The 17,686-nt window shown below is 33.5% G+C and overlaps 2 protein-coding genes across 2 annotated transcripts; one reads left to right on the top strand and one right to left on the bottom strand.

The window, feature by feature from the left end:
- Positions 1-2,287: 2,287 nt before the first annotated feature.
- Positions 2,288-5,523, bottom strand: LOC112126576 (nuclear pore complex protein Nup205-like). Its single transcript, XM_024225887.1, has 4 exons — positions 5,361-5,523; positions 2,861-3,009; positions 2,627-2,795; positions 2,288-2,538 (listed from the first exon to the last, which is right to left on the bottom strand). Exons 1-4 carry the CDS (start codon positions 5,365-5,367, stop codon positions 2,288-2,290), a joined length of 576 nt encoding a protein of 191 aa, XP_024081655.1. The 5' UTR covers positions 5,368-5,523.
- A 5,158-nt stretch (positions 5,524-10,681) lies between these two features.
- Positions 10,682-16,890, top strand: LOC106665117. Its single transcript, XM_014391332.2, has 3 exons — positions 10,682-10,842; positions 11,122-11,406; positions 16,044-16,890. The coding sequence occupies exons 2-3, from the start codon at positions 11,139-11,141 to the stop codon at positions 16,232-16,234; spliced, it is 459 nt and encodes a 152-aa protein (XP_014246818.1). The 5' UTR covers positions 10,682-10,842; positions 11,122-11,138; the 3' UTR covers positions 16,235-16,890.
- Positions 16,891-17,686: the final 796 nt, after the last annotated feature.

Raw genomic sequence — 17,686 nt, 5'->3', positions numbered from 1 at the left:
ATGATAATAATTTTTATTAATGATAATAATTTTTATTAATAACCTCTTCTGTTTACCAATTACATTATGATGCGTTCATAAAACTTCTTAATGGTAGAAAACTGATCCTGAAATTTTTTGATCTTGACCACGAAGGTTTTCTTCATTCAGAGTTCTGCAATGATCGGAATAATTGGTAATCTGAAGGTATTAATGTCTAGTGAATTATGATGTGGAACCCCAAGCAAATCTTTATATTTTATAATTAATTCAGAGTCATTAATGATGTGTGGAGGAGTGTCCTATTGTCATAGTGAAAGACTACGTTCCAATTAGCCAATCCTGGATGTTTTGTGTTAATCATGCTAGATAATTGAATCTACAATAATCATGTGCTTTAAAAATCTGCCATTTTCTTAGCAACATCGCATCAAATCACAAAAGGAGCGGCCAAATTGGCTTCAGCCAGAGTACGCTGCATCCTCGATCCACTCGGACACTAACTTCCCAACTCAACCCCACCTTTTGAATTTTCCCTCCTTTTTTCCATTTTTCAAAAGGTGGGGTTGAGATGGGAAGTTAGTGTCCAAGTGGATCGAGGTCACGATAGCTCAAGTGGTAGAGCAGCAGCGTATCTAGCCGAAGATCATGGGTTCGAATCCCGCACGTCACACTGACTTTTTTTTCTCAACTAAAAACCTTAATTAATTGAAATATATTAATTGGTCAAGCGGACCACTTAAACTAGTGAATTGCTATTTTTATTATTATTTATTGCTTTCCATTGTCCATGGTCTGGGGGTAATGAAAAGATGGGCGAGTTGGCTAGGCCAGGACACCCCACCTCCAGATATGACCACCGAATCCGGCCCGGCCCTCTCACAGACACTAAAAATTAATAAATAACATCATTAAAAGTGGTAGTGTGGATCGGCAGAGAAGTTTTCACGAATCAGAGTCAATAAATGGCCCTCAGAGGAATGGGACCATCCTCACCCAGATTAAGGATGCGAGGTTGATACATGGGCACTTACTTTTGAGCCAAGGCCTATTTTATTTTCCCATAGTCAATGGAATGTTTTGTATTATTATCTGTTCCCATGATTACAAATTTTCATTAAGAACTAAAAATTGTTTAACACTTCATTTTATTGTTTAAATTTATTAGGCATTATTCTTATTGACGGCTTTTACTACAATAAAGTCTTAAAGATCTTATTGTTACCGTTAAACTTTTTTTTTTTTTTAAATTGTATTATTTTCACAATTACCATTTAATATTTATTTTAATAACATTTCCAAATCAATTTGATTTATAAACTGTTCAAACTGTATCCTGTTCTTCCATCTAAGTCCGTAATTCTGTAAGGGCATCAGTGGCTGAAGCCCTGCATTCGAACTTACAAATGTTTTTTTTCCTCTTAAAAAAAATAAATAAATAAAAATAAAAAAATAATAAAAAAACTTGCTCCATATAGAGAGCACTAAGAATGCCACCTGGGTCTCCTGTTTTGATTTTTGGAGGAAGCAGGGTTGTTTAATAGAACATAGTTATAAGTTTGAATCACGATTCGATTCCGTCACAGGGAGCTGATAGTGAAGTAATTACTTCTTATTATTGAATTAATCCATATTTGCTTAGTGATCATAATTGACCATATTAATTATTCCAATTAATTCTGAAAATAATCAAATTTTCCCTCTTTTTGCCATATTTAAAAAAATATAATTGGAATCACTAAATCAATTATGATTACTAAACAAATATGGATTAATTTATGTATAAATGTGTATAAATTAGTAACCGTTATTCAGATATCGTGAGATGCGGTCGGGTGTGATGTAGGTTTCAGAAAAACATTTTCTTTATCGTGCCAACGTTTCAATCTTTTATTGAGATCATCTTCAGGGCCTGGGATTTACAAACAATGTTTACATTTAACAATTACATTTAGGATGTGGAAAAGTGAATTTATACAATGCAAAATATATTTTATATTCAAACAAAGTATTTCTACTCACTCAGTGTTTGTCTTCTGTGTAATTGTGCCATCCTTGCATGTCGTGTTGACACTTGTATGTCGTGTTGACACGCAAAGATGGCACAATTACACAGAAGACAAACACTTTGAGTGAGTAGAAATACTTTGTTTGAATATAAAATATAATTTGCATTGTATAAATTCACTTTTCCACATCCTAAATGTATTTGTTAAATGTAAACATTGTTTGTAAATCCCAGGCCCTGAAGATGATCTCAATAAAAGATCGAAACGTTGGCACGATAAAGAAAATGTTTTTCTGAAACCTACNTTTTTTTTTTTTTTTTTTTTAACTCACATAACAATTTTGCCATGATCCCGTCCTGCATTAGTTCATCTGTATACCTTGTAACAAAATTTGAAACTTCTGTAGATGTTTCTACAGTCCACAGATTGCCTTGGCGAGCTTGCACTATATTTCTAAGAGACATGACGAGAGATTTTCGCCCGTCATAATACAAAAGTACTGCTACTACACCACGTGGTAATTCTGGGAAATTTGGCATTTGCTCTTGAGCTAAAATAAAACAGATTAATTTAATATATTTAAATTTATTATTATACAAGCTTATACTTTGGTTCCGCAAATTAATAAATTGACTTGCCTGTCCCAAGAAGATCCAACGCTAGGTACTCATTGAGATCGAACATATCTGACAGTATTATCGCCTCGGCTACGAGATCTTTTGGGAGTACGGTATGGCCGATACCTCGCAGATCAATCCCTTCAGTGACACCTTTATTTAATTCATCTCTTTGTTTTTGATTTTTGGGCTAAAATGACAATTCATTTAAAACAACACAACTCATAAGAAAATATTGCTCAAGCGAAAATTTACTGGATTTTTCAAAAGTGTTATGAAGTTCTGGCGGTATTTGTACAATGCTTTCTTTAAGTCTTCGAAGTTTTGTGCGGTCGGCTTGGAGATGGCGGTTTCAACAAGAGACTGGAGCTCCTTGTAAGGAGTCCACAGATCTCCTTCAGAAGCTGGAAAAAATAAATACATTAGGAAAACTAAAATTTAAAAATCTACATGTGGTTTGGAGCTTAGAAATAATTAACCAAATAACTAAATTACCCAAAAAAATAAAATTTATTTAAAATTTGGCACATAGGGATTTATTGGATATAAGGTTCCATTTACACTGCCTGAGCTTATGAATAATCAGCATAAACAGAGAAATGAAAGGCTAGTTTTAAAATTCAAGTTTTTGATCAATTTTTCAAATTGAAAAAGAAATTCAAAAAAAGAAGTCCAGAAGTTCTTCATCATCCGGAAGATGCCAGTCCGCTTGACCAATTAATATCTTTCAATTAATGAAGGTTTTTAGTTGAGATAAAAAAGTCAGTGTCACGAGCGGGATTCGAACCCACGACCTTTGGCTAGATACACCGCTGCTCTACCACTTGAGCTATCGTGACTTCGATCCACTCGGACACAAACTTCCCATCTTTAGATTAATTAATTGAAAGATTTTATGTGGTCAATCAGACCACGAAATCTAATGGATTTAATAAGTAAAATGAAGTACATCGTCACTAAAGTGTGGCCATTTCATTTGTCGCCGAGAATCAAATAGATTACAAGACCTTTGAAAATTGGCAAAAAGGAGGGAAAATTCAAAAGGTGAGGTTGAGATGGAAAGTTGATGTCCGAGTGGATTGAAGTCAAGATAGCTCAAGTGGTAGAGTAGCGGCGTATCCAGCCAAAGGTCGTGGGTTCGAATCCCGCTTGTGACAATGACTTTTTTATCTCAACTAAAAACCTTAATTAATACAGTAAAATCCATATTTGTTTAGTGGCCATAATTGACCATATACAATAAAATATTCAGTTCCCCGTCGAAATTAATCTGCCGGTTTCTTGGTGTTGGAACATAATTTCCTGACAAAATGTACCATTGGAAACTGATCGTTAATGTGAATGGAAAATGAAATTTGACACATTTCTGTAGGCTGAACTTTTGAGTTAACTGAAATTTAAGTTCAGTGACTAGAGCTTTTTAGTAGAAACAACTAGTATATGTATAAAATAATTAGTATATTACCAATTGCATAATTTCCTGACAAAGTGTATCATTGGAAACAGATCGTTAATGTGAATGGAAAGTGAAATTTGACACATTTCTGTAGGCTGAACTTTTGAGTTAACTGAAATCTAAGTCCAGTGACGAGCTTTTTAGTAGAAACAACTAGTATATGTATATTCATGTTATCAATTGCATAAATTCCTGGCAAGATGTATCTTTAGAAACAAATTGAACACAGATCGTTAATGTGAATGGAAAATTATGTTTGTCCAATTTCTGCTGGCTAAACTTTTTAGTTAACTGAACTTTAAGTTCAGTGACTAGAGCATGACAGCAGAAACAACTAGTATATGTACATGTATATAACAACTAGTATATTACCAATTGCATAATTTCCTGACAAAATGTATCATTGGAAACAGATCGTTAATGTGAATGGAAAATGAAATTTGACAAATTTCTGTAGGCTGAACTTTTGAGTTAACTGAAATTTAAGTCCAGTGACTAGAGCTTTTTAGTAGAAACAACTAGTACATGTATATTCATATTATCACTTGCTTAAATTCCTGGCAAGATGTATCTTTGGAAACAAATTGAACACAGATCGTTAATGTGAACGGAAAATTGTTTGACGAATTTCTGCTGGCTGAACTTTTCAGTTAACTGAACTTTAAGTTCAGTGACTAGAACTTTTTAGTAGAAACAACTAGTATATGTATATTCATATTATCAAGTGCTTAAATTCCTGGCAAGATGTATCTTTGGAAACAAATTGAACACAGATCGTTAATGTGAACGGAAAGTGAAATTTGACACATTTCTGTAGGCTGAACTTTTCAGTTAACTGAACTTTAAGTTCAGTGACTAGAGCATGACAGCAGAAACAACTAGTATATTACCAATTGCATAATTTCCTGACAAAATGTATCATTGTTAACAGATCGTTAATGTGAATGGAAAATGAAATTTGACACATTTCTGTAAGCTCAACTTTTGAGTTAACTGAAATTTAAATTCTGTGACTAGAGCTTTTTAGTAGAAACAACTGGTACATATATATATTCATATTATCAATTGCTTAAATTCCTGGCAAGATGTATCTTTGGAAACAAATTGAACACAGATCGTTAATGTGAATGGAAAATTATGTTTGTCCAATTTCTGCTGGCTGAACATGTATTTCAATTGACTACAGCTTCACGTCGTTTTACGACAAAAGTCACGTTCCCAACGCTATAACCTCCGACAACGAAAATATCGTTAAATAAAGGTTTTAATCGTAAATTTGAAAGTTTGAACATAGCTCACCATCCATTGCGCTGCGGCTCTTTGTAATCGTATCCTGGTAATTATTTACAATTGTTAAAAATCAAGGGGCAACGGATGAAAAACCGCCAACGGAACGGTTAACAGGTTACCTCGAACGCTCGAAGCCGGTAAAAAGTAAGCGAGGGTTGTGCCTCGATCTCGGAACGATACCTTGGAAGGGATAACGAACATTGGCAACGATTTCGACTCATCATCGATTTATACTCGTCTTTCGACGCCTCGTTTCTGTCTTTGTTCCTTTCCAACCCAAATCAGCAACGAGTAACATTTTTACTATGTAATTACTTGTTTCTGATTAATTAAACTTGTAATATTCCATGATTTTATTGTAATTTTTGTCATAAACGGATAAAATTACACTATCGATTCATTCTTGAATTGTCTGGGTACCCGGACACTCATGACCCGGTCTTTGGAGAGTAAATCTGTTTCTATTTGAATCTTGCAATGTTAAATCCCGTGATTTTTTATACCTCATTCATCCCAAATTGCTGCAAAAAGCTTGCATTGCTGGAGTACTACATCTCGGACATGTTGCAAGTGGTGTTCAGTATTTTATATTCAATAGGAATTTAAGCAATGATTGTGCTATGAACCATCCAAATAAGTCTTTAGTCATAAAATCTTTATATTTTTCCTATTTGGATTTGACGGTGAACCTGTTGATGTTTGCAAATAAAGATTGCACATAATAAAGATACCATAGTGTTCGGCTAGATGCTAAATTAACGTATACAGCCCTTATCAATAAACTAATACAAAAAAGGAAAAAAAAAACATGTAAAAATAAAGATCGCACTCTTATGTCGAGAGTCCCAGTTGAGTGTTCAAAAGTTGCTCATGTACAAAATGATAGTAAGGCCAATACAGCTGCTTGGGGCTTAACTTATAACACCAATTATAACAAGCAAAGAACTCAAAATAAGTGCCTACGGTTATGCACTAACAGCCCATCAGCAACCAAGATAGATAAACACACAAACTCCAGAGTGCAATTTCTGCGCAAGTTCATAGAATCCAATTTTCAAAATTTTTTGATAGAAGTTCTGGTAACGCCATAAGATTAGTTCAAGATATCGGACAAAAATGTGGAACACCCTATGGGACCTCAATGCGAGGCTTAAATATATTAACGCCTAACTTAGTTATTTAATTAATTTATTTTATTTTTTGTATATTATTTATTCATGTATTTATGTACCTATTTATTCTAAGTTTTGATGTAAATATATGTGTGTATGTGTGTGCATATGTTTTAAGTATGCATTTATATTTATTTTATATGTAATTATATTTATTATTTATTTATTTAAACTAGGGACTCATACTTAGACTATTATATTATACATAGACTAGGTTCATAGCATAGTAGTATAGGGATTTTTTTAATTTTTTCCCCAAGCAGTGTAGTATATATGACTACCAATGACGACTAAGTTGCCAATAAATTGCATGGTGAATAAAGCTATTGCCCTGGGGTACTATACATAAAATTGTATTTGTTTCCTTAAAAAAAGATCACATTTGATTTGGATGAATAGAAATTGTTGCATCCGTTAGTGAACTTTCCCATTGTGCATAGCTTTCAAATAAATTCAATTTGTGACATGCTTATATGTTGCATATTGTTTTCTCCTGGATACAGAATTTTTCTGAGGCTTTGGGTTCATATGTGGGTCAGTGGGTTCCCTTCAAATATATCCAGTCTCTAAGAATAGTCCAAAATAACAACGCCATCAGTATTCAAGTTCGTTTCGTAGAAAGTATTAGTCAGGGACATCTATTCTGTCCATCCCCATTGTAAGCTTTTCCTGGCTTTTGAACCATTCCTCTGATTGTTAAGTGGCCGGATATTTAATTCTGTTTAAAACTAATCGATTAACTAAGTTAGAAAAAACACATAAAAATTGACCGTAAGTTGGCCTATGAAAAACACAATTGAATAAACATTACAGGTTAAAAATTAGTCACGAACGGTACTTGAACCCACGGCATTTGGATTAGTACCCTGGTGCTCACATCTATCCTTTATATGTTATGTTGCTCAAAGAGAAGTGTTCATTTTCAACCGAGAGGCAAGCATAAAACCCCAATGTGTTCTTTCTCAAATATTTTATGCGAAATTATTGATTTATACAACCTCAAATCTATGCAAAATAGACATGGGTATCTGTGGGGGATATATTAACGAGAACAGCGGATAATAGGAAACACCTCGAATTTCAGGCTTCGAAGAATTTTCTTCTATCTGCATTCCAATATCACACACTTTTTTGTATGGTGTATGTTTATCATCAATGTTACTATATATGAACTTATGTACACATTTTTCAGGCTTTTTTTAATGAAAAAAATACAATGTGCGGTTCAATATATAAAGTTTATACACATGAAGACTTATACAGACAAGACTTTGAAAGACAAGACTTTGAATATTAAAAAATAAATTATGTCAAAATAAAATTATTTTTAATTTAGCAAGAAAAACAGTCATTTTTATGACTCACCCTATTAAATATAGTTTATTATTATCCAAATTCTTAATTTGGAAGGCCAAATGTATGCAAATAACCCATTTTAAATTATAAAATTTCCTGTTCTTTAATTAGAATTTCGGATTTTTACTCCATAACTTAAACATTTCCCATAGGCTTGTATGGCCAATAATAATAATAATAATAATGGAGTCAGACCAGCAACAGTCTCAGTAAGAGATAGGCTCATCATTATTTTTTTATTCTTAAGCCCCCCATACACCTACGATCAAATTGTGTAAACATACATTGTACAACAGGCTGTTGTGCAAACAAGGTCCCCCATACACTATTCGTATTTTTTTTTACAAACTATAGTTGTTTTTGTCTTGTTTTAATGGTAACATGGCGTCTCGCAACGCAGCATGTTTAGCTGTAATAATTTCTATTGTGTCGGATGTTGGTGTTAAAAAAAGAAAAAGGAAACAAAGAGTCTGGATGAGAGAGTGGTTAAAGAAGGGGGGGGGCTTTACATTCAAATACTATAAATGCACTAATTCTAATTAACAAAATAATAATAAAACAAAAACACAATAGCTTCTTTTTTTTCTGAAGGAACTATAGTTCCTTATTTAAATTGAAGTTTATTACCCCACAATTTGTATTTTATTTTATTTTATTTTTCTGCTCCAGCAGTCTTAAAAATTCCTGAAAAAAAAGAACTCTTGCACACTGAATTCAGGGTTCGGATTTGTATGTTGGGTTCGAATGCAGGGCCGCTGGATTCGAACCCGGGACCTTTACCTTACAGTGATGAGCGCCGGGTCAAAGCCTAAACCTTTGCAGCCACCGACGCTCCCCATTTCTAGTTGTTATAATTATGTAGACAGATAATTATATAGATTTTCATTGATGTATATCATAGTGTTTTATGATTTATTAATGTTGAGTTAGTTATAAGCAATGTATTGCAAATATTTTTTTTTCCTTACTTTTGTACACTTTTTTTTTAAATGGGTTTTTTACCCATTAAACAAAAAATACAAAAAAATCCTCTCATGCTCCCATTAAATCTTACTTCAAAATTTCTGATCTTATCTGCAGCAGAAAGTATTTTGAGATTATTTTTATTTTCAAACTAATTAATAATTGTAGAATGTAACAACATATGCAATACTTATTAAATTCACTAATTTTCGTAGTCCATTTGACCAATTAATATCATTCAATTAATTATGGTTTTTAGTTGAAAGATATTTATTATTTATGCGTTATTATATTATTTTTATATATTTTTTTGTATAATTCTTAGTTGTTATAATCATATAGGCAGGGTTAATTAAAACTTTAAGTCAAGTGGTAGAGCAGTGGCATATCTAGCCGAAGGTCGTGGGTTCGAATCCTGCTCGTGACACTGACTTTTTTATCTCAACCTTAATTAATTGAAATATGCAATACTGTTGATTTATTTAATACTTCTGTTTCCTCATTAAAACGTCAATTACTTAAAGCATAATAATTTTATTTAGCTACAGAAAAGCTAAAAATGTACTATGTGTGTAGTTATAATGCGTTATTATATTATTTTTATATATTTTTTGTATACATAATTCTTAGTCTTTATAATCATATTGGCAGGGTTAATTAAAACTTTAAGTTGTTTTATTTATAAGGATTTTATTGTCTTTTTCATTGATTTATGGTCTAGAGTTTTATTCTTTATTAATGTTGAGTTAGTTATAAGCATTGTATTGTATATTTTTTTTTCCTTACTTTTGTATACTTTTTTTTTTTTAATGGGTTTTTGACCCATTAAATAAAAAAATACAAAAAAATCCTCTCATGCTCCCATTAAATCTTACTTCAAAATATCTGATCTTAGAGAATCTTCTGATTTTGAGATTATTTTTATTTTCGAATTAATTAATAATTGTATACCTTTCCCATAAATCCTTGGTAAACTCTAATTTTATGTATCTCCTTGCCACCTCAGAAATCAGAAAATATTTTTCATTGAATATAAAGGAAGAAATTTTTACTCCCTGATGCATCGCATGATGATAGAATGTAACAACATATGCAATACTTATTAAATTCACTATTTTTCGTGGTCCGCTTGACCAATTAATATCATTCAATTAATTATGGTTTTTAGTTGAGATAAAAAAGATCGTGGGTTCGAATCCCGCTTGTGACACTGACTTTTTTATCTCAACTAAAAACCATAATTAATCGAATGATTTGCAATACTGTTGATTTATTTAATACTTCTGTTTCCTCATTAAAACGCCAATTACTTAAAGCATAATAATTTTATTTAGCTACAAAAAAGCTAAAAATGTCCTTTGTGTGTAGTTATAATGCGTTATTATATTATTTGTACATATTTTTTTGTATAATTTTTACTTGTTATAATCATACAGGCAGGGTTAATTAAAACTTTAAGTTGTTTTATTTATAAAGATTTTATTGTCTTTTTCATTGATTTATAGTTTAGTGTTTTATTCTTTATTAATGTTGAGTTAGTTATAAGCATTGTACTGTATATATTTTTTTCTCCTTACTTTTGTATACGTTTTTTAGGTTTTTGACCCGCAAAAAATAAAAATAAAATAGTTTTATCTTCTCTCATGTATATATATTGTACTATCTTTCTCTTATATATGCGTATGTATGCATTGTACTTTTTATGTTTTAAAAAATAAAATAAATACATTTTACATTTTCAGTTATAAGCAACCTGTTGTTATTGTATTCTCATTCTTTCTGGCAGGTGGCGTGTAAAGCAGGCTTTTTCCTTTTTAAACGTGTAGTACACACTACACGCACTACAAAGACCGAACGTTTTGAGCTTTGAGGGCGTGTTCCTTTCGTTGTTGTCGGTTTTGTTGTGTGTCTCATACACTCGCCCTTTTTTGGTCAATTTTATTTTTATTTACTGTGAAATATCTACTCTTTTTTCCCATAGTTTATCTACTTAAATAAACGTAAGTCTTCCTCAAATTTATACAATTAAATGTTTTGCAATTTAAGAAGTAAAGTAAAACACTTTCACCACTCAGCATAGTTATATTCCTGTTATTTTTATATCATAAATAAAATCGTAAAAAGCATTTTTATATAAAAAAGATTTTTAAACTTTTTGATTTTAAAGATTTTATTAATTTGAGATAATTGATTTGTTTTCTATAAAACACAAAATTTACTGAGCATGTTGTGTAAACAATTTAAAATAAACGTGTTTTTTTTTTTTTTAATGTTTACAGCTTGATGTAAGCTTAGAATGTCAGAAGGTAGTTTTGAAGTTACGGGGCGAACGACGACTGAATCTCTGTACAACCCACCGAAACCCTTTGGCGACTTCTCCGATGAGGACAGAAACGCTTTTATGAAAAACCCCCTTTACAAGACACACAGGGAATTTGGAGATTTCACGGCTTTTTACATAACGATTACAATCTGCACGATATTCGGATTCGGCGTTTTCCTCCTCAACATTTTCTTTTGCTGGTGTTCGAAGCATAAGGACTACTGGAGGGATTCGAATACAGGTAATTGGTTATCCGGACTGCTCATGGAGCGTTTCTCGTTCCCAAGGCCATGAGAATATTAAGGACAATGGTTTAATTGTATTAACAGGCCTCCGCCTTGCATAATATTTTATCAACCTGTTAAAAAATTTAGTACTCTTTATTTTTAAACAAAAAAACTTTTGATTCTTTAGTTATTTACAAATTTGAAATAAGGGTGAGTCATAAAAATGACCATTTTTCTTCCTAATTTAAAAAATAATTTTATTTTGACACATCTTTTTTTTTTTAATTCTCAAAGTGTATGCTGTTGTTCTATGGTTTGTGTGTATATTGAGGTCAGATGTTCGATTCCTTGACAATACACTCTTTGGGTTTTGAACTTAAAAAGTTAAACGTTTAAAAAAAGGTAAGTTTAAAAAAGTCAAAAGTTTTCCCTTGAAGATGGACTGGAACAGATGGTAGTCAGAAGGTGCTAAGTCTGGACTGTAAGCAGGGTGAGGGGAAGCACAATTACATCCAATTGTTTGGATGTTATCTTGTTGAAACAAAACCTCTATTTTCTCGATTTCTATTTACTAATCCTCGTAATGCTGGATAAAAACATATTTTTGATGATTTTTGGGCTGATTGTAGTATAGCCGTTGTTTCTTGGTCTTGGGGCTTTTCCTAAATATCCATTTTTCATCACAAGTAACTATTCTTTTGATGAACCGAAGGTCATTGGTTTTTCAAAAGATGTTGACAAATTTGGGAGTCCATGAATTTATGATGGATTGGAAAACTCCAATCTGCCAATGTTGGGTCTGCCTCAGAGAGTTTGTGAAACGACGATTTTTGTCCAGAACCCTCTTTCCTCTCGAGGCTGATGTCACCAGCTTCCAATTTCTGGAACCGTCTGTGTATTGTCCATTCAGAGATCACCCTCTTCTTAAATTGTGCACCAAATGGGTTGTTTCCATGGAGTAAAACTTACATTTTCAATAATGGCGTATATTACCAAAATTTCAAATTTTACCATCATTAAATTCACTAATTTCGTGGTCCACTTGACCAATTAATATATTACAATTAATTAAGGTTTTTGTTGAGATAAAAAAGTCAGTGCCACGAGCTGGATTCGAACCCACAACTTGAAGTCATGATAGCTCAAGTGGTAGAGTAGCGGCGTATCAAGCCGGAGGTTGTGTTCGAATTCCGCTTGTGACACTGACACTTTTTTATCTCAACAAAAACCTTAATTAATTTTACCATCATGTTTAACCAAACTCAATGACAAAACTGAAGGCAAGACGAGAACATTTTTTTACACATTCATTTCATACAGTTTACGGTTTAAAGCGGTATCAAATCTAATTGGATTTGAAAAACCAATAAAGCCTTAAGGGAATTACAACAATACAATCACAATGATTCACCCTATTACAAATGCAATATTCAATTTTTGAATTTTGCTTATTTATTGGTTTCAGTTCCCCCTCTTAAATACTAATTTTTGAACATTAGATTTAAGATTTAAAAAATTCAATGTCGGATTTGACACTTGACACTAGCCTCCTGAGCCATTCTGACTTCAATCCCCGAGCACCGACATTTCTAGCTCAACACGTGGTATTTGTGTAATTCAAGAGGCTAGAGCATTGGAATATGGTTCCAAAGTCCATGGGTTCGAATCCTATCTGTGACATTAACTTTTTTTAAACTCAAATCTTGTGGTCAAAAATTAGTATAACTGAAACTGTTAAATAAGCAGAAATTGATTAAGTATGTACACGTCTACAATTGGCATGATATTCAAGAACTCAGTTAAATCTCGTCAATTCACAAAGTAGAATAATTGTATTGTATGGAACTTACGATGTACAGTATGGACATCAAAATAAATAAATAAAATAAAAAATGAATAAATACGCGATATGTTGAGATAGAAAAGTTGATATTTCAGGGATTGAAGTCACAGTAGCTTAGGTGGCTAGAGCATTGGAGTACTCACAATCTCGGAAGGTAAATCTCTCTTATGCCCTTTTACTAGGAAAAGGAACATTGATCTCCGTGGTAGTGAAAATCTAGGAGGGTATAACTTTCCTGTAGTTTCTCAGGTAAAGTTTTTGGGTTTACATCTTGATAGGAAATTAATGTGGAATACACATATCTCTTATATGTTAATGAAATGTGAGAAGCTGTACAATATTTTGCGGTCTATAAGTAATAAAAAGTGGGGAGTGGACCCACATATAGGTATGTTGTTTTATAGATCGACTGTTAGAGCTATTTTGGATTTTGGATCAATTTTGTACGCACAGGCTTCTAACACCTCTCTGAAACGATTGGATACGGTTCGCAATAAATTTCTTAGAAGAATTTTAGGTTGTTTACCAAGTACACCCATTTCAGCATTATCTGCAGAAGTATGTGAACCTCCATTAGAGATCAGGAGAGAAAAGTTGGCGGGTAATTTTGCAATTAAGCTATATTCAGAAGTTAGCCCTATATTTTCTAAAATCAATCAGTTGGTAGTCAAAGACCTCACAAATCTGTTTTGGCAAAAAAAGAAATCCCCTCTGTTGGTTTCTTCCTTTCTCTCTTTAACTCCCCTTATATTCTCTCTATACAAAAGTATTAAACCTCCTATTTTTACCCTAGAATACGAGACAATTGTAAGAGAAGTCGACTGTTACACGCTCAGGGATTATTCCGAGTTTCCTCCTCAACAAGCGCAGAAGGAATTTTTAGCTGATGTGACTAGGTTATTTCCTGATTTTCGACTGATTTTTACGGATGGTTCCCAAATAGATGGTAATACAGGATGCGCTTTATTCGATCCCCTAAATAAGCATCATGAACAAGTCTCTCTCCCAAAAAATTTTTCTATTTATTCGGCCGAAATCGTTGCTATAATCAAGGCTTTAGAATATGCCGCAGATATTTTGTCAGACAAAATCTGCATTTTTACGGATAGTCTAAGCCTCATTCAAAAAATTAAAAATTTCAGTCTAAACTCTAAATGTGAATATCTCATTATCGAGGTTCTTAAGAAACTACAGGAATTGTTCCAAATATATAATAAAAAGATTACGTTATGCTGGGTCAAAGGGCATTCGGGGGTTTGCCACAACGAGACAGTGGATAAGCTGGCCAAGGCTGCTACCGAAAGTGGCGCTACTCTTGACATGTGCTTTACTAAAGGAGATCTTAAAAATCACGTTAAAAAAATATGTTCAGAAAAATGGCAAGTTTTGTACAATTCTCCGGAAGCTGGAAAACTTTATCGAGCTATATTTTCCAACATACAAAAGTCCTGGTTTGCAGTCGGGGGTAAGAGTAAAGCGTTCTACTCCACTATATCTCGCCTTAGGACAGGGCACGGTATATGTGGAGCATATTTGTACAAAATAAATTTACGACCCACGCCTAATTGTGCTACATGCGATGAGGTTGAGGATCTCAAACACATAATTTTGATCTGCAACGAGTACGAAGTTCAGAGAGCTGACTTATTACGGAATATTGTTGGGTGTAAAAGTGTCGAACGGCCTTTCAACTTGGACACATTAATTGGTACTAATGATATAGATATATATACTCATATATTTGATTTTCTGGTATCATGTAGCATTGAAATTTAAATCGGAGGATTAGGCTAGGTTGGGTGAGGCGGTTATGATCGAGGGGTGAGTGGGGGGTCATTGTCGGGACGCTTGATTTTTATAAAGCCCTACAGTCCCCGCTGCATTGGCTTGGGCCGCTTAGGCCAAATCCTCCTGGCCCCTTTGGTCGTCTCCGCCTCATCGGGTTTCATATAATTATTTCTTTGGCCAATGCATAAAGTAAGGTCAGAAAAAAAAAAAAAAACTCAATGTTACAGATGGCATTCAAATCCATGGTTTTTGGAACATACTCTGATGCTCTAGCCTCCTGAATTGCACAAATGCCAGGGATTTTAGACATGGTGGCTCAGGAGGCTAGAGCATCAGAGTACTGTTCTGAAGACAGTGGGTTCAAATCCCATCTATGACATTGAATTTGTTTATTTCAAATCTCAATGTCACAGATGGGATTCGAACCCATGGTCTTGGAACATACTCTGACGCTCTAACCTCCTGAATTGCACAAATGCCGGGGATCTTAGTCATGGTGGCTCAGGAGGCGAGAGAGTAGAGTATCATGGTATTGGTCCAAAGACATAGGTTCAAACCCATGTGACATTAATTTTTTATCTTAAATCTCAATGTCACAGATGGGATTCGAACCCACAGTCTTCAGAACAGTACCTCGATGCTCGAAGCTACTGAATTGCACAAATTCGGGGGATCTTAGTCAGGGTGGCTCAGGAGGCTAGAGTATCATGGTATTGGTCCAAAGACAGGTTCAAACCCACGTGACATTAATTTTTTATCTTAACTCTCAATGTCACAGATGGGATTCGAACTCACAGTCTTCAGAACAGTACCTCGATGCTCTAACCTCCTGAATTGTATAAAAACCATCTGTTGAGATAGAAAAGTGGATGCTCTTGGGATCAAAGTCAGGGTGGCTCAGAAGGCTAGAGCTTCCAGGGTACTGTTTGTGGGTTCAAATCCCATCTGTGACGTTGACTTTTTTTATCTTGAAATTACAAATTTTGTTTAAAAAAATTATTAATATCCTCTTTTGTCCAGGAAACCGTTGGATATTCCCAATTTGGACTAAATCGCCGTATCGCCAACCACCGCTTGATTTGACTGAGTTAGAGGAGACGGTGAAAGCGATCGAGCCGACTCAAGTCTACGACACATCTGAGGCCGAACACCACACCGGCTACGGTCAAGAGGAATATTTAGAACTTCACAAGCGAGAGAGTGATTTGTAAAAAATAAAAATGGGAGTGCAGGTGTTTTGGCCCCCGTTGACCGTTCTGGCCCTTTTCATAGCCGTAGTTATAATGCTTATGCTAAGATTCGGTGCCAGCTGGTGTCGTCTGCGCCACACTGCCTTACAACGGCCAGTGAGAGATTGGGAAGACGAAGAAGGCGATGCTTTGGAACAGAGAGTCTCATATGCTTAATACTAGTACAATAAATAACAAATCTCTCATACTTTTATTATGTTAACATTAGATCTGATATACATGAAGTATTACTAATCAAAGATGTGAAGAAGAAAAAATTAAATCGCACAAAGATTAATTATTTTTGCACTGCATTTTATGTTTTAAACAATATAAAGTATTTTTATATTAAAGTTTATTTTACTTTATAACTGGCTTGTGTTCATATAGTATGTTTAGAATATTAGAAGTTTTATTATTATTTATATATGCAAATGAATATTATTATTATTCTAAGGAAACATACCGTCCAATCAACAATTAATCAATTCCATCCATGTATGTTCAATTTTATTACGTAATGGTAATGTGGACTGATATATTTTTTCACTATTTTGTATTGTTGCCATTTTAGTCATAAGAATTTTACAAAAAAAATGTTATAATTTTATATTAGAATAAATTTTTATTAATATCTATTTTTCACTTATATAAAAAACAATAACAAATAAACCTTTACTTATCTAACTGATTATTAGCTAAACGATTCTTATTATGCATGATTTGAAAAACTGTTTTGATAAGTTTTTCACTGATCAGATATTTTATTTAATTAACTTTAAATTTGGAAAGAGTTTGGGGCACCAGTGGCCTTAATGCAATGGTTAAGGCATTGATACAGCGACTAATCACTGGAAGTTCTTCCAAATTTACTTTTTTTTTTTTTTTTTTTTTTTTTTTTCAAAAACACCAAAACCCAGGGTTGATACTGCATAGTTGCAAATCCCTGTTAAAAAAAGGAGTATTTTTTATAAAGGTCTTTTCAGACAATTTGAACTAAATTTCCATTAATATACCTTAATCGAAGTTTGTTTAGTCCTAACGAATACTCTGGTTCTTGGAGTTTGTCACATCAGCAGCGACACATACAGGATTGGGCCCCCCCCCCACAGTGACGTCGTGGTAGGGGACGTAGGAAAAGGGACGATAAGAGCCAGGTGTATGCGATACGGCGAACAGATCGGGTCTCCCGGCTAATTGGAAAAAACTTTAATTTATAAGGAGCCAGTAAGCTCAAGCAAAGCCTTATTATTTCTTTTGGTTGGTGTTGGGAAATTTTACGAACGAATGGTGTTGGTAAGGGACAGGTGTACATAAGTGTTGTAAAAGATTCTTTATTAATAAACTCTTGTATATAAAAAGGGAAGGGTCTTGTCTTAAATTTTAGGACATAGTCCGTTTTAACCCTTTCTTCCCCTTTTGACTGAAGAGGGG

Source organism: Cimex lectularius, unplaced genomic scaffold, assembly GCF_000648675.2.
Source record: "Cimex lectularius strain Harlan isolate CLEC.00 unplaced genomic scaffold, Clec_2.1 scaffold23, whole genome shotgun sequence".
Taxonomy (NCBI): domain Eukaryota; kingdom Metazoa; phylum Arthropoda; class Insecta; order Hemiptera; family Cimicidae; genus Cimex; species Cimex lectularius.
The sequence above is the reverse complement of the archived record's forward strand: the minus strand, read 5'-3'. Positions and strand labels throughout refer to the sequence as shown.

What these genes read in the sequence shown, in the direction of transcription:
- LOC106665117 (XM_014391332.2), top strand. Translation starts at nt 11,139, where the DNA reads ATGTCAGAAGGTAGTTTTGAAGTTACGGGGCGAACGACGACTGAATCT. An exon ending in CTGGAGGGATTCGAATACAG is followed by an intron (nt 11,407 to 16,043) that starts GTAATTGGTTAT and finishes TCTTTTGTCCAG; the next exon opens with GAAACCGTTGGATATTCCCA.